Source organism: Stegodyphus dumicola, chromosome 7 (assembly GCF_044657685.1).
Source record: "Stegodyphus dumicola isolate Sdum_Otavi_A_Nest chromosome 7, ASM4465768v1".
Taxonomy (NCBI): domain Eukaryota; kingdom Metazoa; phylum Arthropoda; class Arachnida; order Araneae; family Eresidae; genus Stegodyphus; species Stegodyphus dumicola.
This window is the reverse complement of record NC_140774.1, coordinates 24,760,217-24,786,447: the sequence shown is the minus strand read 5'-3', so window position 1 is coordinate 24,786,447 and position 26,231 is coordinate 24,760,217. Positions and strand designations below refer to the sequence as shown.

The 26,231-nt window shown below is 35.1% G+C and overlaps 1 protein-coding gene across 1 annotated transcript in view; it reads left to right on the top strand.

Annotated features, from left to right (window-relative positions):
• Nucleotides 1-25,349, top strand: part of LOC118197448 (lewis-type alpha-(1,3)-fucosyltransferase-like) — a 38,831-nt gene extending 13,482 nt beyond the window's left edge. Inside the window, exons 2-4 of the mRNA XM_035368966.2 lie at nt 8,558-8,783; nt 13,928-14,304; nt 21,679-25,349. Coding sequence (XP_035224857.2) covers nt 8,566-8,783; nt 13,928-14,304; nt 21,679-22,268 — 1,185 coding nt within the window. The 5' untranslated portion in view covers nt 8,558-8,565 and the 3' untranslated portion in view covers nt 22,269-25,349. The remainder of the gene's footprint in view (nt 1-8,557; nt 8,784-13,927; nt 14,305-21,678) is intronic.
• The last annotated feature ends 882 nt before the right edge of the window (nt 25,350-26,231 follow it).

Below are 26,231 nucleotides of genomic sequence, written 5' to 3'. Positions count from 1 at the left end.
AACATGTGGCAACGATAAGATAGTTCTTCAAATGATATAAATTTTGTCCATTCAGAGTGTCGTTATAGTAAACAAATATAGTGAATTTTAAAGAGTGCATTTATTCTATTGTGGTTTATGCGCTGTCGACGAAGTAGATTTTATTTAATCCAATCAATTTAAATGAAATTCAAGAAAAAAATGCGTATAATTTAATATTCCGTTGAGGCATTGTGACAAAATGTTTCTCGCATTGTGACACAAGTCAAAGTCATGTGGTATACACATTTTCACTTAGTTATACTAACTGAGCATCTTTCTTCCTAACTCATTTTTACTAATTATTATATTATGCAAAACTCACAAACAATGCTTAAAAACACAGAAACAACGTGAAATGAATGAACTATGATCAGCCAGAATATACATTTATTTACAACTGTTACACCAGACCCTGGCAGAGTACATAATGTTGCTAATCAGAAACACAGAATTATGTATACTTTTTCTAATTTATATGGTTATGATTAAATTTGAGCATTCTAATGACTATTTTGGGGAAGTGTATTCGTTTCTATATGATCGCACAATCTTGCTGCTGCTAAACAGAAATAATTTAGAGATAATTTATTACTGGTGAATATTGAAAAGTTGAATATCCTATTTAGACTATGAATACAACTTTAGTTTCACATAATCCAAATACAATCTGGCAGGTGGGCTTTCCCCCAAAGCAAGCAAAATTCACATAATTTCTTTACGTCTTAAAACTGCATACACTAGCAAATGAATTATTCAAAAGATAAATTTAGGCACCACTCTTGACCTTTCATCGCTTATATTTTTAGAGCTCACCGTTATTGAAAGACAACAGGCTTCAAAATAAACACTGTTTTCTGAAACTCGCCAATGAAATCATTATCGCCAAGTCAAGATAAACAATTTTCTCCCCCATGTTCGATAAAAAGTCCATTCTTCCACAGCTTAAATTGCGCCGGAGTTCGCGGCGGAGCCCTAAATGGGAAAGCTGTGACACTTTCAATTATAGTGACTCGAATACTGAAAATCGCTTGTTAAATTTTAATTTATCCCTTCATATTTTATCAAATTTCAATTTAAACTATTTAAATATTGATTATTTAATTATTTTAATAATTAATTATTAGTTCAAAGGTGCTTTGTCCCTGAGGGACTATTATTTTCGTTTTGCACTCTGAAGTCCGTTTCACTTTTTAAACTGTTGCCGTCAAATATGATCGCCCTGTATTATATTTGAAGAAATTAAATAATGAAGAATTTGCATAAATGTATAAATGTTTCTCGCAGTGTCACAAAAGAGCGGTACCTAGAACCATCCAATTTAGAATGACGTAATCCTACTGCAAATCTGAAAGCCCAAATTTGAAATTTGGAATTTGTTTTATTATCTACTTCATATTTTGTAAAACTTTAACGAATTTTTGATCAACAAACTCTAGGATTTCGAAGCGAGCAATGGCAACGTTGTACAAAAATAAACATTTTTATCTCCAGCTCGTGAGACTGTGTATCGAAAATTCTAAGATATACTCTTTTAAAAATTATTTTGCGATATTGCTGTTGAACTGAAATTTATGGTTTAAGTGCGAAAGACATGATATCTAACCGTCTCCTAAATAAAGGTAACACACAAAATGTTTAAAAAACGCCCCTTTAGACGTAATTTAAAATCTGAAACATTTCAGATTTTCTTTTTAAAATTATTGAATTTTTTAAAAAAATTTAATTATTAATAATTTTATTTACTTTTGTTCCTCTTTCCTGACGGTCTTCCATAAGGCTCCGGCACTTCTAATTTTAGGAATTAAGCCCTGCATTTTTCTCAGAAAGCAGACGATTTCCATGAATCGATCATCGATTCGGGCTCGAACTCAACAGTGGACCTTTGAGGCGACGTCTGACCTAGCAACAGAGACACACGCCGTCAAGACGCCTCATTCCCCCCCTAATCTAAATCTTCCCTCACTTTTCCTTTCTCCATCCTCTCTGAGACATCCAAAATCAGGATCAGTCAGCTGTTGTTAGAGCTGGAAGTTTTTGGTAGTTTCTTACATCTCTGGATTTATTGGAGTTGTGTTTAAGCAACTTTTGGCGTATTAGTATAGAAACTATTTAATACTTGGACTGTCTACTTAAAGCAGCCTTCCTTGTAATATTTACTGAAATTCATCGTCGAGGCATGATGCAAAAGTCCCCCCCCCCACCTGTTGTTAAATTTTGGTACTTGGAGCACAAGACGTAGGGAAATCTGGTAAGTAATTTGGCTTTTGTCTGTCTGTAGAATTATGTATACCGTATTGACACGAATAATAAGGTAGTGTTTCTTCCCCACCCTCTCATAAAATGCGTTTTTGAAAATTACAACCGTCTCTGGTATGCAGTTTAACCATAAAAAGGTTTATTGCACTTTGTCTATTTACGTGAAAAAAATTAACTACATTAAAAAAAAATTTCTAAAAAACATTGCAGTTAATTGGTTAAAATGAAATATTTCGATCATTTTTTTTGTCATAAGATCATCACAAATTCTGCATTTTATTTTTTTTAATGAGTGTAAAATTTCCTTCAGTACGATTAAGTACAGGGAGATGTATATGAACCCTACCTGTACGCAGCGCCGCAGCAGTCTAGTCTCGAAGTGTCTCCTCAGCATATCATGAGTTGGTGCATCCAGAGTTTGCATCGTTCCTGCTATCGAGTGTATTATCGAGTGCATCGCGAGGAGAGGCGTGACAGTACGTTGAGTTCCGAGATGGTCGGGCGCTGTAACCTAGTGCTTTGCCGTGAAGCTGTTTTCACCGTTATAGCCTAACAACCTGAAGGCTGTGTTGCTGATTGTTTCAGCATGTGTGTAGTAGCTTTTCGACGACTGTAAACGTATTTTTGGAGCTGTCCTGAGAAATACGGGCTAATAAATTGTGTTCTCATTCTTCATTAAGTGTTGTTGTTAGAATAGTACATTTGCGTGTTTCTGGCAAGAATTTCACCGAGGAAGAGGCCTAAAATATCCCATTTTTCCTTTTACAAAAGTGACAAACTATCTTCTTCATATCATAACGAAATAAAACACTGGTAAATAATGTTTATGATAAGCAGTATTTAGGGGCAGACAAGCTGTACAGCTGTTAAGAATTTCGGAGAAAGACCTCTTAAAAAAATTGTACATTTCCTGAAAGCTGAAACCGTGGCACCGAGGTATTCTACGCGTCCAAAAGAAGCAATTATTATTTCAAAAGTTTGCAAATATGATCTTTGGCAGATATGATCTGAAATGTCACCTTCGAAAAGTGCTATACGTAATCTTACCGTTTTCCCACTTTCAAATTTTCTGGTTCTATAATTATAACCATTGGCCCACCGGTAATAAAAGGCCAATTGGATTAAACTACTGAATACTGATAATTCGACACCGTTTAGATTCTGGCGAACGGGAGGCTGGCTACATTGGCATTTCCATAACTTTTCCCATACTGTAACGTGAATATAAGCCAGTTTTCCCTAGAAAGCGGCTTCACGAGTAGCCCACTGGTTAAGACCACTGAATACTGGTGCTTCGACCTGCTTTCGGTTCGAACTCAGACGACCAGGCTTGCTGCATACTTGGTTTTTATGGTTTTCCCCATGTGTAACGTGCACTCATGTCCATAAATTAAGGATAATGCAAAATCAGGCAAAGGAAGAGTTAGAAGCAAAACTAATTTGACTTATTTGTAAAGCTTATTTATTAAACAAAAGGTAAAGAGCAAAAAAAGATGCTATATATTTGATATTATTAAAAAAATTAGCGACTTTTTTCCCTGGAGAGAATTACAAAAAAAAAACACCTATTTACAAAAAACCAATATTACATGGTTGGTATGATTGTTAATACATTGTATGATTCCCAGACGATGCAATACAGTTCGTACAACGCCTAGGCATGCTGATTATCAAATTATCGACCTGATCTTGGGGTATATTACACCACTCAAAAAGCAATGCTCTCCGAAGTTCCGGTAGACATGTAGGAGGAGGTTGACGGACTGAAACTTGTCGGCTAAGCATGTCCCACACGTGCTCTACTGGATTCAAGTCCGGTGAGAGTGCTGGCCAGTCCATACGGGTGATATCCTCCGATTGAAGACATTCGCTTACGATGTTTGCACGGTGAGGACGGGCGTTGTCATCCATAAACACAAATTGTGCGCCCTTGGCGCCCCGAAACAAACGTACATGTTATTCCAGAATGACGTCCCGATAGATTTGGCTTGTCATGGTTCCAATTTGAACATGCAGGTCAGTTCTGGAACCCAGAATAATTCCACCCCAAAAGAGCACTCCTGCACCACCGTAACGATGTCGTTCAATGATGTTTTCTTGGTGGTAACGGGTACCTGGAGCTCTCCATATGAAAGTCCAGCGAGAATCAGACTGCAAGCTAAACCTGGACTCGTCGTAAAACATCACACAAGCCCACTGTTGCGGTGTCCACAATGCAAGCTCTCAGGCTAACCGCAGGCGACAGTGATTTGCAGTAAGTGGAACGCATCTGACAGGTCTACGAGCATATAGACCAATCTGCCCTAAGCGTCTGTACTCGGTCTGCCTTGAAATTGTCGTACCAGTGACCGAAGAGAGCTGACGAAACAGGTCTGAGGCTGTGCTCCGCCTGTTTCTTTTGGCTGTAACTGCCAAATACCGGTCCTCATTCGGCGTTGTAACTCTGGGGCGACCTGTGCTGCAACGTCTACTCACATTACCATCATCTTGGAATCGTTGCCAAAGCCTGGAGATGATACTCTGGGCAATTCCAAGTTCGTCTGATACTTCCAGTTGGGGCCAGACGGCCGATAATTCTACCACGTAAAAAATCATCCAAATGCGTCCTTTGTGTCATAACTATTCGGTATTGCACTGAAATGCTTATAAAGCGCCTACGAACAATTTTACTTCTTTGCCTGTATTCCTTATATATCACTCTCTTATACTCTCGTCATTGTGACGTACCATCGATGTCATCTGGTTACTTCCTGAAATTTGCATATGATTCTTGAAGATGTGTGTAGTGATTTTACAGGTGATATATTTATTTATTTTAGAGTTCGATTTCCGCGTGACTCCGAATTATCCTTAATTTATGGACATGAGTGTAAATACATGTCATTTTCCCTGAGACAGTCCGCGAACGCATCTTTCTTTTCTTAGGTAGATAGTCTTCACGGTTTTAGCTTCGTTCTTTTTTATTCCCTGCTAATTTGCTTCTTTAATTTTATGCCATATTCAGATAAACAAATCTTAGGAAATCCTTGGCGAATATATCCTTCTTTATGCAAATAGGCTTAGGTTGCTTAGGTGCAAATGATGCATAGTCTTAGAGAACTATATTTTTTAATGGCTTTATAAGCCTAGGATCATTGACATTAATGTTTAACAATATATTCTTTGCTTTACACCTACAAGAATCATTAGAAGTTTGACTTTCAATTATTAATTTCAGGGATTTTGTTTTAAACACAGGTTCTAATGATTCAAAGAGCGGGCATTAAAACTTTTTGTCTGACGAGAAAAAGTATCGTCAGCATCTGAATATTTTTCATTTAATATTATTGCAACATTCCCTCACTTCGTGTCGCATTACTAATCTTCGATACTGGATCTCTAATACAGCATTTATTCGCGTATTAGCCTCCTTTTTTACTAATTTTAACGCATAGTCAAAAAGGAGAAATTATGCAAATCATTTAATTTCTGAAGGACGTGGTTACAGTAAGAAATAACAAATTAAAAGTATTGTTACGAATTTTCTGCGTAGATAGGTAATTTTAGTAGAATTACAATAGAATTAGTTATTTAGTTGAATATTTTCCTGCCTTAATTTTTCTTCCATTGATTTTGTCACTGGCATTCAATCCCACTTCTGACGCCAAAAAAGTGTTGCGTGCGTACGTGTTCGTAAAAGATTGAAGGCACAACTCCAATAATAATTTAATAAAATTTATTTTTATTAAAAGAAATATTTCAGAACTCTGGAATTTTCAACAGAAATATTCGTAAAGTGTTCACAATATCACACAATACAAACAGTAGTCATACTTTAAACTACTAAGAACGTTAAACACAACGCAATGCAAAGCGCATCTAAAGAGAAAACTAATCGGATCTCACGCTGAACTCGCAACAATAACAGCAGCAGCTAACTAGACAATTAAGAGCAGACGCTCTCTCTTCGGCCTTAAATAGCTTTCAACTGACTGCGAGATAATTCTAGTACTTTCTGCATCTCGAAATAACTGAAAAGCAATAAAAGTGTGGGTTTATTGTTACAGGTAACCTAGCGGCCAATTACATTCTATTCAATTTCAATACTTATTATGGTGATAGAGAGACCGGACCAAAATGTCGCTAAATGGTTGTTAAATTCGGAGACTTTTGGAGATTCATCGCTAAATTTGGCGACATATAAGTCGCCAAAACCATTGTATCTCGTGAAATTACCGAGATATCCATTTACTCAACGTTAAATGCACTTGCTGCTGTATTCTTACCTTTCCGGCATAGCTTCCTCTTAAAATTTGTCTCGCGCTACATTACATATAAAAATACAAAAATTTTACTTATAATTGTACTAAAATTACCTATTTAAGTACAAAATTCATAATAGTATGTATGAATAAACTATCGGTAACTATCACGTTATTAGTTTAAAAATACTTAGATTCCATAAGAATACATAGCACACAGAGTGCATTCCATAAGAATGCACACGAAATTCCACACAGAGTACGTTCATAAGAATAAATACACTTAAGAATACATAGTAATTGTCCCGTTTTACCTTCGATATCAGAAGAATTATGATGGAAAATGAGTTTTCAATCAATTATCCAATGAAAGACATCTCGTCACAACACAAACAGTTTAATATTACGATTCTATTTACAAGTCTAATTAAGTGTTAGTTTTAGCTTTGACACCTCAAAGCAATACTCAGAACATAAATGGCATAAAATAATACTCATCAGTTTTTAAATACTTATGAAAAACATCTCAAAAAGTCATTATTCTCATTACTTAAAACGAAAAGTAAAACTATAGAACAAACTCGAAAGCGTAGATGTAAAAACTCAAATGTTGCCAATCGCGATTTACTAAATTACATCAAAATAAAGATAATAATCAGGTAGAGGTTCAACTTCACATCCTCCCACCTAAGTTAATATTTTTACCTCAAAAATTTAACTTACAAAGAAAATTGTGAATATTTTATAAGTCACAAAAAGAAAATTATAAGTAGTTCATAAGTCCAGTCTCTTAGGTACTTCGATTGTATGACCTTACAGTCTTTTGAATCTGAGGTTCAAGTGCACACACATTATCAAAGGAAGAATTGGCACAGGTTTCACCTCCCACCTAAGCGGTTGAAAATTTCTCAATAATGGGATCATCGTTGGAAACTTCGGATACAATCTTTGAATTGGTCTTAGCAAGTGTCCATTAGCTGTTTTAAGCTTGACAAGTCTTGTAATTCCATCTTTTCCTGGAAGAATCTGAATTATTTTACCTAATGGCCAATTGATTCGCTTGGTGTTATCACTTCCTATCAATACAATATCACCAATATTCACTTTCACAGATTTTTTGTTTCCTGCTTTTTGAATAAGTGCTCCTAAATATTCAGACCTAAACCTGTTTCTCAAATCCTTTTGCAAGTTTTCTCTATATTTGACTCGCTTCTTGAAACTTTTATGCCCAATGTCATCAAGATCTGGAACACCACTTATTTGATTATCTTTCAGAAATAGAGATGGACTTAAAGGTATTAAAGTAGCATCACTTTCAGTTACATATGTCAATGGACGTGAATTAATTACTGCTTCACAGTCACAGAGAGTCGTGTTCATTTCTTCAGAAGTTAACGAAGCTCTTCCTAATACTCGTCTCAGCAATTTCTTAAGAATTCCTATCAATCTCTCCCACGAGCCTCCCCACCAGGAGGCAGTTGGTGGGTTGAACTTCCACTGAATTGGTGGTATAGATGTGTCTTCGGTGATTTGCTTCCAGTTTAAGTCTTGAAGTACATTTGAAGCACCAACAGAATTGGTTCCGTTGTCACAGTATATGATTCTGCTCCGTCCTCTACGAGCTATAAATCTTCTAAGAGCTAGTAGAAAACTTTCAGTAGACATCGATTCAACCAACTCTAAATGGACTGCCCTATAAATGGCGCAGGTGAATAAACAAAAAGATCAACTTCACAGATTTCAAATACAGCTCCTTCTCGTAATCTATCTTCTGGAGGAGCCCCAGTACAAGTTTCTAGGTTCTTTGCAGAAAATCTTCTACACACTGTGCATTGATTGATGATAGATCTCACAGTTTTACGATACTTTTAAGTTATCCTTATTGTTAGTGCGCCGCCAAGTATTTTAATTGGTAAAAGGTTACCGTGACGAAAAAAATGTGGAGAATCACTACCCTATTGTAATAATTTTATGTTTAATGATGACTTATTAGTGATTAATATTTATCTTTTAAATTTCTCATCTCATTTTCTCAACAGATGCTGGTATGAAATTGGATGGTATGACGCTCAATTATAGAAGTCTAAAATTGTACCAGCGGCGTTATTCTTGCTTATGCTTCACCTTGATTTTCATTTGCGTGATGTATTACAAATACTGTACTCAGATGGAAAACACAAACAAGCGACTCCAACAATCTTGCGATCATCTCATAAATGAAACTTTGGAAGAGACACGGGTCATACCACAGACAGCATTCAAAAGGTAAATTTTCCCTTTTTTTTTTTTTTTTTTTTTTTCAATTTTAGGGAAATTTAAAAGGAATTGTATTATCAATGAAATTCTTTTATTAGAAATAATGTAACTCAGATACCATCACCCTAACTTTCTTTGTGATTAACAAAAGAAATGCATTCAATATTCGAAACTCTGTTTTGTAACTAGGGATCGAAATCAGACTTCATGTGGTATTATTGGTGTTCTTTGGATTTTAAATCTTATTAAAAATATTAATTTTCGCATGATTTCCGGTTTCTGTTATGATTATTACAACCGACTGAAAACTTCTCTGGAATATTGTGACGGAATTTGTATCACGGAACTGGCGAGTTTTCAGGAACTACTACGACGTGTTTCAGCATTTGTCAGCGTCAACTATTCGTTACACAGGGAAACTGCTTATCGTTCTTCGTCCTTGAATCCTTTCAATGTTAGCAAAGGTAAACGCTACTGTCAACATCAATTGGTTCCACATAGGATAGGACTTCATATCAAATAGCCTGATCATGTGGCTTACATCGCTTGCGCCGTGTACTACTCACTTGAGGAATAGCATCAGAATGCTTGAAAACTGGTATTTTGAAGTTTCCTCGTCCTGTTATTTCCTCCTATCCAGAAAGCATCAACAGTTAGGCATTAGAATTTGTATTTATGTAAAGCCGATTAAAGGTGGTATGGAATATGACGATTGTATTCGAGTGGATTTGCAATTAACCCTTTGCACTCGAGAGGTGACTCCCGGTGACCACTTGATGCCATAATTCTCGATCACCACTCGGTTTGACGCGACAGTTTGAGCGGTAACGATGTCTATTTAGGTTTGATTGGACAACTCCGCTTCATGACTGTACATGCTTTTGAAATATTAGAAAGCCCGGCGGTCATACGAAATGACCGCTGTTCTAGATATTATAAATTATAATTAAAATCATTTGTGCAAAGGTGTCTGCTAATTTAAACTGAATTACCCAGGGCAGGCGGCGAGGAGCCCCTTTGCTTACTGCTCCACGGGGTTTTCCCCTTCTACTTGCATAATTGCTTAAAGTAGAGTGCAATGAAGGTAACCACTGGTGGTACATTTCTTAAGAGCCACCGCTAGCTCAATTATTATTATTATTATTATTATTATTATTATTATTATTATTATACACCAGAGAACAGGGGCTCCGTTGCCTTGCAGTCTAGCAGACTGCCTTACACGGATTAAAGCCTCTGCCTCCGGAAGCTATCTGCTATCCGCTCCACCACAACCGTGATGGGTGGCAGGTCAGACGGCAGTTACTGTGTCGTAAAACAAAGAGATACACGGGCAAACAAGTCCAGTGTGCAACAGAGGTTTCAATACATAGTCTGGATTTACAATTTTTTCTTCTAATACATACGTCATACATTTATCACAGCTTATTTACAATCAGTCCTTTGCGACGTACTTCAGCCATTAATATTGATTTCAGACATGCAATTTTACAGAGTTCTATAAAACTTCCTGTGACCAGAGTTACAATTACTGTTTTTAGAAAAAAAAAATAGTCTGCATAAACATACATCTTAGATATACAATTATAAGACATTTCTTATTCAGACAATTAAATACAATTTAACATTAGAATCTTAGGGATACAAGGAAAACATTGGTACACCAGTCAATTTTAAGATAGGACGTTTTAATTCTAAAAACCTCTAAGTGCATTTTACCGTAAGATAGCAGAATTATGTTAGATTTACAACATACCATAAGCAAAGTTCCTATTATCCATTACTATTAACTTCTTTAACATATCAATACTTGAATACTGTTGTTGCAATTTAAACCAAGAGTACCAATTAGTTACATGAGAACTATACACCAGAATATTTTTTATATTTTAGTACATATTTTACCAAAGTGATTTAAATAATAAAATGTTAATTCACATGTCAAAGATCTCTTTATGCACAACATTTCTTTCCATCATTTTTAAGCTCGCCTTGCAGAGGACCATCCATTATTTTTAATTTTACGTTCCATCTTTCATGAACTCTTGAACAGGCAACATAAAGTTGACCGTGTCCAAATGCAGGCTCAGGTAAAAAGTGCCAACACGCTTAAGCGTTTGGCAATGAGACTTATTGATGGTCATAGCAAAGGCAAGTTTTACAGGAAATTGTCTACGTCTCAATTGAAACGGCAACCCTTTGCTGTGGCAACTTCACCCCATTGGCTAGTACAGTCACGCAAGCAACCAATAAACTATCGGCGACAAACAGACACTTAAGCCGCATATATATATGAGGTGAAGTAACATCATCTCCTCCGAAACGGCTGGCTTCCGGGCTTAGCGAAGTACACCGTTGGATTCCGCAGGTCAGTGGCAGGCCATTTTGACCATTGTTTTCTTAGGACTTTAATTAGCTGAGATATTAATTAAAAACTAATTTTTCCCTACTTTTGCCCTACATTTTCCACTTTCTTTCTTGGGTATTTCCTATTAGAGGGATTTGGCTACGTGCCAAAGTCTTTTTTCTCGAATATCAACGGAATGGCACCGAGTTGAAATTCGAGACGAGTATCCTCGGATTCCAAAAAATTCTCCGAATCCATCGATACCGTTCTCATCTTCGTACGACTTTAATCGGCCGAGATATTAATTAAAAACTGCGGAAACGTTAATTTCCGCGCTCATTTTTCCGAGTGGCAACAATAAACTATCGGCGACACACACTTTAGCCACTTATATATATAAAAAGAAAATATAATACATGCAACAATACACACGTATAAAATAACCGCCACTCTTTAATCTTAAATATGTTTTTTAGATTTACTGTTATAAATGCGTCTTCGACGCTAGTTCGAACTCAATAGTCATGGCAATATGAATGTAATTTACATTAACTTAAGTTACGCAGCCCAGTAAGCACGGAAGATGAAGGAATCAGTTTAAGTGAAGATGAGTTCAGTTTTTCTTTGAAGAAGAACAAACTGCGTCTATAATTAGACTACTTGACGATAGAGAGGAGGAGAACAGCTATGAAGTAAGAGGTTGTAAGAAGACGAAAACTCAGGGTAATAGTGAATGTGAAAGCAGCAGTGATTTCGCAGAAGAGACAGAAAATTCTGAATGCATAGCTTGCACAAAGTCCCAAGAAATACCGCAAAGAATGCCGTTTGTCTCTGACGAAAGAGCCGAAGGACCGCAAGTATCTTCAGAGATAAAAAAAATCATTGGATTTCTGTGACATCATTTTAAGTTAGCTGAAGAAATTAACCAGATATGAAGAAAATCGAATTCCTGGTTCGCCCGAGCGAAAAAGGCCTCGAGTGCAAAGGGTTAAGGAAACATTTACGAGGATTGCTTACCTAAGGACTTTGAACCTTCCTTAAGCGAACTTTCTAATGAAAATGGCTGTTATGTGTATCATACATAAGAAAAGCTATGAAAATTTTGCGCAGCCAATCCGTTCTCAAGGATTTAACCCCAGATCTAAGAGATTAACCCCAGATCCAGATTACTATTCAGCTGTCTTATCCAGTTGACCACTGGTGGGCAATTAATAAGCGATTTTAATATGAATTGTTCAACACTTTCTTTGTAATGTCAGGGAAAAGAAGTGGAAGGGCTAAAATTTCAGTTCTTTCACTACCAATGAATGATATCCCAGCAAATTCGTGATACATATACATAGTATCAAATGAATTGAGACGTTTTGTTCCACTAGTCCTCAAAACTACCATTAAGTGAAATTCAGATTTCATTAAATTTGTTCCAATATAATTGAAATACATGGTACAAAGCAAACATTTACATGTAAAACATGGATTGGTAGTGATTGAATTAAATGGTAATTAGATATAATATCCATCAATTTCTTGAGCGGAAAGTTCCCTTACCTTTCGATGATATATTGTATCACAAAGTAGACATTCATGAGTGTGAAAAAGGAGTATATTTATTCACAAGTAGTGTTTCTGGTGTGCTCTGTTTTACTTAACTCATTTGTCACAGATATCTAATTAATCGCCTTTAACTTTCAGAGACAAGCAGGAGACTTGAAAAATGAGCAATGCCCTCACCGTGACTCGAACCACGGGCCTCTCGAATACGCACCGAGCGTGCTGACCACTACACCACGAAGGTATGCTAAGAAGGAGGGAGAAATACCTTGTATATTCCCCCTCTTAAAGGGCGACTGAGGATTAGGGAAGCCAATCGCCAAATCCTGGCGGTGGAGAACCATCATCCACAAGCTTCCTTTTAGTTCGGGCGCCTCTGTAGAGATATTAGGTGATTTGGAAGCAAGAGACTTAAAAAATGAGCAATGCTCTCACCGAGACTCGAACCGCGGACCTCTCGAATACGCGCCGAGCGTGCCGACCACTACACTAAACATGCTAAGAAGGCGGGAGAAATACCGTATTAAATAATTATATGAAGTACATTTTTATATCAAGTCAGATTGCGAGATTGCATTGGCGTTTTATGCAAAAACTAACTTTTAATACCATCGCATTAGATTTTAATGACATTTTCCTTTGCTGATTCATTAACTGCTGGAATACGCAACCTTAAATGGGATCAACAAATAGATGTGATGATTATCTTTAATTAAAATGGGTTTGAATAGCTTTTACTTAATAAATTGATAATGACGAATCACGCAAGAGATGCCTGTTTTCTCTGACATTTTTTTCTCCATGAGAAAAAAAAAGTAGTCAGTAGAAAGTAAAATTCGTTTTCTTCGAGCTATCAGAAAGTACATTACACATCTCTGGGTTTGCTTTATATTATTACATTTCTGAAGATTCATCTTGGTAATATTCTTAATTGAAAATTGTGGAATAAAAAAAATTTGAAATTTTGAATGTTCAAAGTTTGAAAAATGCTGCATCTTCTAAAAATTTTTGGGTTTCCGCGTTCCATTGAAGTTTTTTTAACGTGCATCGACATGTCATGTCACGGTAATATAGTTACGTATATCTACTGTATCTAAAATATGTCTAGTGCATAGAAAAAAATTAAATGAGATTTACATTTATGTTTCCCTCTTTACTTCAATGTTATGCCAAACATTATTGTTGTATTTTCGCTTTCTGCAGAATTTTTTCTTATTATTTTTAAGCTGTTCAGTAGCTATAGTTTTAATTTCAGGGAAAAGAAAATTATTTTGTTGTGGACAAAATATTTCAGTAAATGGAATTGGTTGCCTTCCACAGATGAGCTTCAGTGTCCGGTCAGGGATTGCTTTGTTACTTCCAATCGTTCTTTCGTAAAGAAAAGCTCCTCGGTGATACTGCATTGGCGGGATATTAATCCACATGATTTGCCAAACTGCAGACCTCCGACACAGAATGGAAAATGTCCGCTGTTGGTTCTGTTCAATAAAGAAGCCCCACCAAACACGCCGAAAGAAACAATTTTCCCGATGAGAGAGAAAATTCATTGGACTGTAACCTACAGAAGGGATTCAGACATATCTTCTCCGTATGGGACCATTGTGGAAAGAACGAATGTTTATAAACCTCCAGGTAATAATGTGAAAATTGTAATCTAATTAAAATCTTATTTTCGGATGCAAATGAGTTTTCAGTAAATTAAAATTTTAAAAATGTAGAATTTATATAGACCATTCAGAACGTAATGGGAGGATAACCCATCACGGCTATTTTGTTGAGCGAATATTGATCGTTTTTGGCTTCAAAATCGTATTTGGCTTCACTCTGAACTTCTAAAAGCGATTGATCAAAATTAGCGTCATTACTTATCACCTATCAGATATCAAACATTATTATACTGCAATGTTTGCTCTTGTCGACCAGAAATCTTTGAGCGTGTCAGGTCACTGACTCTTCATCTGCTTCAAAACTGTGTCTCAGTTTCTTCGGGTTTAGGACTTTTCGACATCGACATTCCACCGTGGCCGTTTCGCCTTCGGGACGTCTCGTCGTCGGGATGTTTCGCCGTCGAGACGTTTCGCCGTCAAAACATATTTTTCTTTTACAAGAATCGGCTAATTCAGAGAAATCACTCTGCAAGCAGGAAATCGACATTTTTATGAAATCTGAAGGGAAAACGGAATTACTCTGGAATCTTGTCAGCATCTTCCTCTCTTAAAATTAATATGTCATGTGTAATGGTGTATTTGTATAAAACTGTACACAAAAACATTTTATATATTATTTTACATAGACTGTTTATTAAAATAAATTAGATTAAACTAAACAGTGTTATTAATTTAAATCAACTTAATATAATACGGCAAGATATAACCGTGATAAGAAATGTAAGTCGTGTTGTTAGGTTAATTGGAAACAAGAGAGATGAAAAATGTGCAATACCCTCGCCGAGACTCGAACCACGGACCTCTCGAATACGCGTCGAGCGTGCTGACCATTACACTACTAAGGCATGCTAAGAAGGCGGGAGAAATACCTTATATATTCCCCTCTTTTAAATCACGACTGGTGTTTTAAAGGACTCAATCGCCAAATCCTGGTGGTGAAGAGTCATCATTCACCATCTTTTAGTTCGGGCGCCACTGTAGAGACATTAGGTATTTTCGAAGCCGGAGAGATGAGAAATGAGTAACTCCCTCACCGGAAATCGAACCACGGACCTCTCGAATACGAGCCGAGGGTGCAGACCACTACACTACGAAGGCATGCTAAGAAGGCGGGAGAAATACCTTATAAACTTATAAATGGAAAAATGTTTAAAACGATATGATACATTTCATTACAAAGAATTTTAAACTGTAATCAGTCTTTAGACTTTATTGTTTTTTAGATTAATAAAATGAAATTAACAGTACATGCTAAATTAAAAACGATACGGTAGGCTCATTGTAAATAATGTTAAACTCTAATCAGTCCTTAACCTATTTGCTTTTGAAATTAATAAAATTAAATGAATAGTAAATGCTTAGAACTCTATACAGAAGCAAAAAGAATCATGTGACCTAAAGGCTCATAACCCTAACCTAACTAGTTTTCCAACTGAGCTGGGGAATGAGCAGAAGAACCGCTTAAAACTCCTGCTTTAGAATGCAACGAATGTTTATAAATAATGTAAAAAATTGCCGAATTAATGTTTTTTTTTTTTTGCCATAATTCTTGTTTTGATAGGGGGCGAAGAGTTTGTTTTATTATCTGTGAAAATTTGATAACTTTATATTCGCTACATTTGTAGATGTTGAAATTTTAAAACAGTGGACTTCAAATTGTCAAAAAAATCGAGCCATTTAAGAAAATTCGCCAGAAATTCAGAAATTAAGTTGCAACTTTTATACAAATTTTATTTAAAAAAATTCCTTTTCCTGCTGTAGCCGATGGCAGAAACTGTAAAATTCTGACATTTTTAGTTTATTCTTTAAACAATGACATCGTTTATAAAAATCATTTAAACATTAAATTAAAAAAAACTATAAATCGAATTTTTAAAAACGTCGCTTCACCACATTGCAGTTTCATCAACAAATAAAATGTATACTAACTCAATAGCTTCTTACGGAGCAGCTTAAAAACCGATGACAAACATTTTACCATAACGGCAAACACTATGAGTGAAATTAAAGCTTATAAAAGAGTAATTCGGAAATGAAATGAGGCTGAGGGGCAAGAAGATCCGTAGTGAGCCTTGAATTAATAATATTCTAGTCAGTAATCCCAGAGGTGGTTCCATGTGACCAGGAAGCGAAGGGAACGCGTTGAGAAAAGATAATCAATGCTGTACAACATTTCAGAGAGGATTAAAATATATAAGAAGGACAATATAACCGCTTAAAAATAATTTTGGTTATTTTTGGGTAACCCTTCATATGTTTAAATAGCTGAAATAGAAATGCAAAAAATTAAGTAAAAAACTGAGTATAAGGAGTTTCAAGTTTTGTTATGTGAATCTTTCGTTTCCATCTACACCAGGGATGTCAAACTCATAGGTACACTTGGGCCAAACAAACAAGGTTTAACTTTAAGCGGGCCGGAAAAAAAAAAAAAAAAAAAAAAAAAAAAAAAAAAAAAAAAAATCAATATTCATAGAAACGTAGATTTATTTCGAATAATACAAAAATAAACATATATATATATTTATATAGAAAAGAACAAGAAAAATTTAATGTTTACGTCCTGATACTTGACATCTCTTCTCTGCTATTATCTTTCCTATTTCGTGAGAAATTTTGTTTGCAGTGATATCTTTCAACGCTGACCCAAGATGAGCATCATTAATACGGTTTCTAATAGGAGACTTATTACCTTTCATGACTGAAAATAACTGCTCGCACCGATAAGTGCTATCAAACATGGAAATAATTTCATATGCGAATTTTCGAGTAGTTTCAAACCTGGATGGTAAATACTTGTAAAATTCAGGCACGCCTACTTCAATGAATTTTGCTTTCAAATTTGAGTTGCATTAAATCTGGATCACCTTCATTTGCATATGGCTGGGTACTGAGTCAATACTTACTGAGAAAATCGGAGAAAAAAAAAATTGTCTTCGAGGGAACTAAAATCATTAAACCTCGTTTCAAATTCAGTTGTTAAATTTGCAATTTTTTCTGCGTATTTTTGATACGAACAAGTATCATCTAAACTTGATTTGTTCATGCTTCACGTCGGGAAGTGCGTCAAATCTTCATTTTTAAGTTGTTTTTCCCAAAGAACTAGTTGCCATTTGAATGCTTTAATTATGTCAAACATGTTCGTAATGATATGATCTTTTCCTTGTAACAATAAATTTAAATCGGTTAAGTGTTTGGTTCTATCAACCAAGAAAGATAAATCTTGTATCCATATTGGATCGTAAAACAAACTTACGTCTTGATTTTTCGTTTTTAAAAACTGACATATTTCTTCTTTCAAATCGCAGAATTATTTGAGAATCTTGGAGCAAGATAATCAACATACCTCAGTACAGTAGGACAAACCCGAATATTCACTATCTAACTCACTTAAGAAAGCAGTGAATTGAAGCTGATTTAAACCTCGAGATCTTATAAAATTTATAACTTGTTTTATATATGACAAAACATTCTCCATATTTATTACTTTCGTGCATAGAACTTCTTGATGTATAATACAATGCATATGATGAATGTTTGAACCGTGAATTTCACTAAGTTTTTTTTCTTAGTAATGCTACGAAGCCCTTGTTTTTCCCGGTCATTGATGGAGCGCCATCTGTAGCTACAGAATTTAATTTTGCCAAAGGTAGATTGTATTTCTGCAGAAGTCCAAAAACACAAGTAAATATATCTTCTCCTGTGGTAGTACCAGGCATCGGTATTAGTTCCAGTAATTCCTCAAAAATGTTAAAATTCTTGTCACAAGAACGAAGAAACACTGCTAATTGAGCTTTGCCACTAATGTCCGTGCTCTCGCCACAGGCAATGGAGAAACTTTCGAAACTAGATGATTTTGCTTTGATCTGATCACTTAAATTCGCGCCTAAATCAGTAACTCTTTCCGCAACTGCATTTAGAAACAATGAAATTGATTGAAAAGCCTTCACATTTCCAGGACAAACAATTTCTCCAGCTTTCATTAGGCATTCCTTGATGGAATCACCGTCAGTAATAGGCTTCCAATGTTTAGCTATCAACTCGGACAAGACGTAGCTTGCATGTACCGCCGCTTCACTTTCTTGCAATACTTTACTAAACATGGACTGCTGCTTTTTCACTCCTAACTTGAGCTCTTTCAACTTTTCTTCTCTCATTAATCCTTCGTAATTGTTATATTTCGATTTGTGTTGTTCGTAATGACGTTTAATATTATATAACTTTGATACATTAATAGTATTATTACATATCAAGCAAATTATATTATCTTTTATTTCACAGCAAAAATATTCTAATTCCCATTTTACTTGGAATATTCTATGTTCGTCAGCGATTTTTCGTTTAATTTTACTACCACTTGGTTTTGATATAGACATACTGAATACGAAGGGCTGGAATAAACACGGTTAACGTTAAAAAGTTAACAAAAATTTATTCTTTCCACAAGAGATAAATCAAAATGCTGAAATATTTCTTCAAAAATATTCTAACAATATCACAAAATGTCAAACGTTTAGCAAAAATCAATTCAAAACAGAGAAACTAATTCTATCTCACAGCGAAATCGCTACAAATCAATCACAGCATTAAGTAAACAAACAGTTCGCTAGAACTACAGCTACTACTGAGATGAGTTGTTTGTTCTCGGCTTTTATAAGCTTTATAATTAATTTCTCGAATATACTGGAAACATCTATAAGTATCTGTATTTTTGTGGATGGCAACAGCAATTACGAGATATTTATTTATTAGGTATTAAATGCACGCGCTGTTCTATTTTTAACCTTCCAACGCAGCTGTCTTTTCAAAAATCGTCTGCGTTGCTAAGGCAACATGAAGCAAATCTAATTACAATTCTAAATAAAAAAAGCTAACTAAATAAATAACTATGAAATCCGTAACAATATGAATTAAGTAATAATTAATAATAAAGCAAAGTGCATGCACATGCATGCACCAATATATCGTACAAAACTATGATTGGAAAACTGAGACCATGAGTTCGGCCACATTCGGCTATCGGGGGATGCGTACAAGTTCTCAGTGCACGTGTCCCCCAAAAGCCGAAGGTAGCTGAACGCAAGCTACTCACACGCATTTGTAATTTAAGTACTGTGTGTGTCGGCTCTCTGTGAGTAATCTAACAACACTGAATAAATTATCGTTAATTACTTAGCAGTAAACATTTCATTTTTTTCTTCGTCGATATGTTATTTTATTATTATATATTATTATTTGCCGATATATTGGCTGGGCCGTAAAAATATTTGTTGTGGGCCGCATGCGGCCCGCGGGCCGCTAGTTTGACATCCTTGATCTACACATTTCACGTACACAATATACGTATATATATATACCGCCCGGTCGGTATAGTAGTAAGGGAAGTTGACTGCGATGCCAAAGGTCCTGGGTTCGAATCCCGGAGAAGGCATGATAGTAACTGTCCGTCCCTTCATAGGAAAGGCGATGATGGCCCACCTATTAGGTGCCTCCATAATAAAGAGACCACCTCATCCGGCCTTGTATAGATTAATGGACTGGGTTACATTTGTAATTGTTCACAATCTGCCATTGAAAAAAAAAAAAAAAAAGTATATATACATATAAATCAGAAGGCTTTTGGATTTTAAATTACGCCCAAAGGAGCGTTTTTTTTTTTTTTTTTTTTTTTTTTTTTGTTTAACGTTTTGTGTGTTACCTTAATTTATGAAATATCATGTTCTAAGTACTCAAACCATAAAATTCAATTCAACAGAAATATCGCAAAATAATTTTAATTTCAGCATATCTTTAGAATTTTCGATACACATTTCCGCGCGCTGGAGATAAAAAATGTTTTTTTTTTTTCGTACAGTGTTGCCATTCCTCGCTTTGAAATCGTTGAGTTTATTAATCAAAAATTCTTTAATGTTTGACAAAATATGAAATAGATAATATAACAAATTCCAAATTACGGCTTCCAGATGCCCATATTCGGTGGAGGATAACGTCATTCAAAATCGGATGGCTCTAGGTACCGTTGTTTTATTACAATGCGAGAAACATGCATACATTTATGCAGATGCTTCATTATTAATTTCTTTAAATATATTACAGGGCCGTAATATTTGGTGGCAACAGTTTGAAAAGTGAATCAACGCGAAATGCCAAATCGAAATTAATAGCACTTCTGGTTTAACGTCCTTTGGGCTGAAAAGAGGGGGACAGTTCTATATCTCTCGTTCCCTGCTGGGCGATTAACGAAATTCATTTTGCGTTTTTCATGTCTCCAATTTGCATCTCAGAATATGCTCATGCATAAGATTTATGTACAGTATTGTTCTAACATAGGTATTCTGACACAAAATTTCATATTTCAGAAAAAATAGTAATTTTTTTAGAAAAAAAGTAGCTATTTTTTTCATATTTCGATTCTGCGAATCAAATTATACCACAGCTCCAAGTTTTGTAAAAAATGTAAGATAGATTTTAAAAAATTACCTCTCAAAAGATTAGCTCCTCAGTGTTAATTGAATTTGGTATGTATTTATTAATATCTCTTTTTTCTTATTAAACTTACTTGATTCCTACTTTTACTATTCTATATTAGGTCCATTCCAAATAAAATACGTAGCTATTTTCTGATTTGTTTGGAATTTTTCAGCAATTAGTAGATGTATTTCTAGACACACGTATAAAAAATTAAAGTTCTTTCTTCAAAATTTCTCCGAATATATGTGAATCTATATATATAGGCGTGTTTTGAAATTTGGCATATTTTTAATACAAGCGATAATAACGTAATAATATAAGCGACAATAATGCGAAATGTAGTTTACGCACTTTGTTAAATTTTTTTCAAAGAGTGAACGATGCACTTTTTTTCCCGCTTGTAGACAGTGAAATGAAAAGGAAAATAGACTGTACGAATTAAGAATTTCGCAAAGTAAATTATTCTTGGTGCAAATTGAAACAAATGCGCCAAGATAAATATTTAAATTTTCGGTCAGTTTCTCACCAAATTTTACAAAATTTAACATATAGGCATAATTTGGGTAGTAAAATAGAAATGTAAAAAAAAAAAAAAAAAAAAAAAAATGACATTTCAGAAAAAATCCAATTTTGTGTCAAAATACTTATATTAGAACAATGCTATACACATATCTCTAATAAATATCCTAAGTCGCTCATTCGAGACATGAAAAATGCAAATTACATTTCGTCGATCGGCCCAGTAGAATGGAAGATGTGGAATTGTCCTATTGTTTTTTTGGGGGGGGGCAGAGTGTACATTAAACTAATCTATAAATTTAAATAATTTTATCAGGTATCTCAATATTTATTTTTTTTTTTTCTTCTTTAGAAATTAATCCCAACCGCAATCTGGTATGCTGGCTAATGAGCAACTGCAAAACACCAAGTCAAAGAGAAATCTACGTCAGAGAACTTACAAAGTATGTTAAAGTGGATATTTATGGAAAATGCAGTAAGAAGGTGTGTCCAATGCAAAAAGTTATAGATTGCTATAAGTGGTTATCGAAAAAATGCAAATTTTATCTGTCTTTCGAAAACTCGATCTGCGAAGATTACATCACAGAGAAACTGTTCTATGCATTATTGACAGACATGGTTCCTATTGTTAGGGGAGGTGCGAATTATTCTGAATTGTTGCCTTCTCATTCCTTCATCGATGTAAAAGAATTTTCTACTCCAAAAGATCTTGCCGAAAGGTTAATTATTCTCAATAATGACGAAGAACAATATATGTCATATTTCCGATGGAAGGAACACTATGAGGTAAAGAATGTTTCATACATATGGCTGTGCGAACTTTGTGAAAAATTACACAGTATTTCAGATAAATATATTGAGCCTAACAAAGAAATATCTTCGTGGTGGTTTAGCAAATCCAGTTGCATGTACAAATTGCAAAGTGATTCTGTGCTTTCTTGATGTCATTTGGTACTTCCAAAATGTAATTTTGTTATTTCAGTAATATTTAAAATTTTATTTTTTTTTTGGATGTCATAAAGACTATGAATGCGAAAAAACATCAAAATTTATTTGTTCATCATTGTATATCCAATTATATGCATTTGTGAACGTAATTTTCTATTTCAGTAATGTTATTTCAACTGCTTACGTACACGTGTCTAATATTTAAGACTAAGCTCCAAAACTACACCCACAGGATCCTGTGAAATAACTTGTTGTGATCTACATAGTTAAAAAAATATCAGGGTAGTAGAAACCAACTACATCTTTTGGCAGAAACGTTTCAGGACGAAGATCGCAAAACATAGAACATTGCATTTACCAAATAATGATCCTAGCTGCTATCAAAGTTGTTCCCTTGGCTGCATATACACAGCTGCCAACGTATCTGGAGGTCACGGAAGCAAGCAGGGAAATCTTCAACTGCGATGCTTACAAACTCATTTGTCACAGCCCGTTGAATGTCTCCAATAATCTTCATGAAGCTTTCCTTTCAGTCACCTTTTCACCCACGGAAATAAGAAAAAATCACAATAATATTTGACACAAATGTGGGATTAGCTCTGGCTCTATCCAATAGTTTAGCAGAAATTCTTCGTCTTTCCTCTTTCTGTTCATCTGTTAGTGAGTGAGGGATGATTCATGCATTAAGTTTCCGTTTTCCTAAATCTTCGCGTAAAGTCTTATGACACACATCACGATTAAAATTCAGTTCTTCTGATATCATACGCACAGTGACACGATAGTCTTCTTGCAATAAGTGCCTTACACGCTCCACGTTTGCATCGGTATGTGCTATAGACGGGAGACCAGCTCTGGGATCGTCTCGCACTGAATCTGTGCCTTCACGAAACCTTTTGTGCCACTCTAAAACACCACTTCTTGAAAGTGCCTCTCCTGCATTTGTTTGTTTAATCATATTCCACGTTTCACTGCGAGTTTTCCCAAGCTTAACGCAGAACTTAATGTTCACTCTTTGCTCGCAATCAGCATTCACTGTGTCACTTTAACGAATGCGACAACAATCAGAACAGTGTGTTGCTAGGCACAGCCCTGCCACCTAGTTAAGTTTGCGTGGAAGTAAAACTATCCTGGAACTTTTCTGACAAAGGATGTACTAAACCAATTTCCATTGCATTTAGGGGTTCTTATTAGCTCGAAAGCAAATGGAAAGGAAGTTAACACTACTGAACTAGTTGTATTACTATTGAATTAACGCTACTGACCATCTACTAGAAATTTTAATTGGTAAAGAATAAATCTTAAAGCGGGAAATTTTCGTTATTTGCAAGTTTTCATCCTTGAACAAGGCCTCAAAATATATATATATCAGTAAAGTTCTGGAACCTCACTTGTCGTCTTAAAGCTTAGGGTGGAATATCGACATCTGGAAAGTATTCCAGGTGATTTACACCAGGCTTGTTTGTTTCTACGATTGTACGAGAATGATGTTTAGTGTAAACAACTAAAGACAGTCGACTTTATATTGATAGCTGGTTGGCATATATTCTGCTTTGTCCTACATGGACAAGAATAATCCTCCAAACTGTGACTTACATGTGAGTAATACAGGCCTATGGGCTAGGATACCGATTGTGTGTGTGGTACTAATCCAAGAGAGCACGGTAGGAAGTATTTGAACAGGTATGAAGTCCACCGACATAGCAGTAAGACGATGTAGCAGTGGGCCAATGTCCGATGAGAATCAATTCAATCTGCAGTAAGATTACAGAAGTGAATTCAACTGGCACGAAAGAAATAAAGCTGGAGAATGGCAATGGCGTCTGAATGACGGCATGGTGTGGCATCGTGGTTGTTAGAGGTACTGAATTAGAGATATTGGCAATAGTTGTCTAACGATCAATAATTATTGTAGGCAAGTTACTGAATGCCATGGTTCATTTGTTCTGTTGTGCCATCAGAGAAGTATTTTTTCTTGGCCATACTGCCCCGTTACATCGAGCCAGAGCAGTATAGAATCTCAGTCTCTTGGAGAGTGAGGAAATTCGTAAGATTGGTTGGCATGTATGATTTCCAGACTTCAATCCCAGCTCGCAATTTTTTGCGAAAAGTAAGCAAGGCCTGATACTCACTCCAAATGGAACAAGCTGCTCTAGAAACATTAATTATTAGGTAATGAGTGTGATACCTCTTTGTGATTGCTACATCACATTTCTTTGTGTATAGTTCTTACTGAGAAGTTAAATTTCCTGGGCACAAGCACTTATCATTCCTCCTTCACATTTGCTACATTACTATGTGCAATGCTTTCACAACTGTCTTGGTCTTTTTGAAGGAAAAGGTATTTTCTCCGTCCTTTCTGCATGCCTTCGTGGTGCAACGGTAGCACACTCGGCGCGTATTCGAGAGGTCCATGCTCGAGCGAGGGCATTACTATTTTTTCGTAATTCCTACTTCAAAATTCCTAATGACTCTACAAGCTTGTCAAGTCGGTCGCCATCCATTTAAAAATTTACTAAGTACGTAAAATTATCATTCATTTTTAAGATCTGGACATGCTTACACTAATGTTAATGAATTAGAATTCTAAAAGTAAATTAAAAGTTGCTTATATTTGAGACCTATTTAATGGGGACTATTGCAATGTATTCTTAGCATTCTCTTTAAACGAAAGTCAATTTAAATAATACAATAGTTTAAAAATCAGAGTGATATAAACAGACATTTTCTATTTTACCGTTTTATGAATCTGTTAGAAAGCAAATTTTTAAAATCAAATTACAGCATTCTATATTATCTCAACACATTAATGTGTCGTCTGAAGTTCGGAAGCATCAGCGAAGAGAAACTGAGGACCGATGGAAAACGGCAAGTTGGCTGAATTAAGGTAATTGTATAAATGTATTATTTAATGTTTAGTTTATAAGAAAAAATGTGGATCTCTCAGAAATCTGCTAAATGATCAATATATGAGATGCATTAAATGTAATATCTTATGAAATTTTCATTTGTAATTTTCATTTGAAACCATCCTTACTTTCTCTATGAATGTGAATAAATGTTCATTATTAAATATTTCGTAAGCTATCATTTGTTTTCTCCATAAAGAAAAAAAAAAGAAAGAAACAGATAAAGTGAATTAAAACGCAAGCTATTTATTTCAACTCCTCAAATTCTGACATTAAAATTAAAAAGCTAATTTTTAACAGAAATTTTTCTTGAGTACTTAAACTCATAGACTGAGCAATACTATAAGAGTTGGTGGATGTCTAAAGGCTTCAGTCTTCTTTCGAGTCGCCAGTTTAGCACATGTACATGGGATGTACATATGATTTTCGCCAACAACGTAGCAGAAAAATCTTCGCTTTCTAAAACGTTATGTAGTGTACAAAATATCGAGGAAAGAAAAAAAGAAGAAAGAAGAAAATTTCATAATTTTAAAACATGGTGATATGAAACATCACGGTAGAAACACGGAGAAAAAGTAGCGATAAAATTTCACAATTTCACATAAAATTCACACATACGGTGAAAAAAAATAAAACAGCTTCGAAACATCAGATGATGGAAATACAATGCAATAGCTTCTAAAATAGCAATTACAATGAACTGAAGTTCAGATGCTCATGAAATTTAGATATAATAATATGTAAAATGATATAAAATAAGTTTCAAGAAAATTATTTTATTTCTGAAAGCTACACATAGATGAAAATGGTCGTTTTAGAGATTCAATATGAGTTTGCAATACGAATAGCATCTTCAGTATGTCATATGACTACCCAAAACAGCAATACACCATCTTCATGAGTGGTTAACATTATTGAAGACCGTGCATGTGAATTTAGTTGAGAGTGATGTTTATTGCTCTTGCATGGCTTTTCTGTCAAGATCTTGACTACAAAAATTAAAAGCAGGAGCTCCTTTCTCTAAAACAAACATGTTGGATAGATTTAAAAA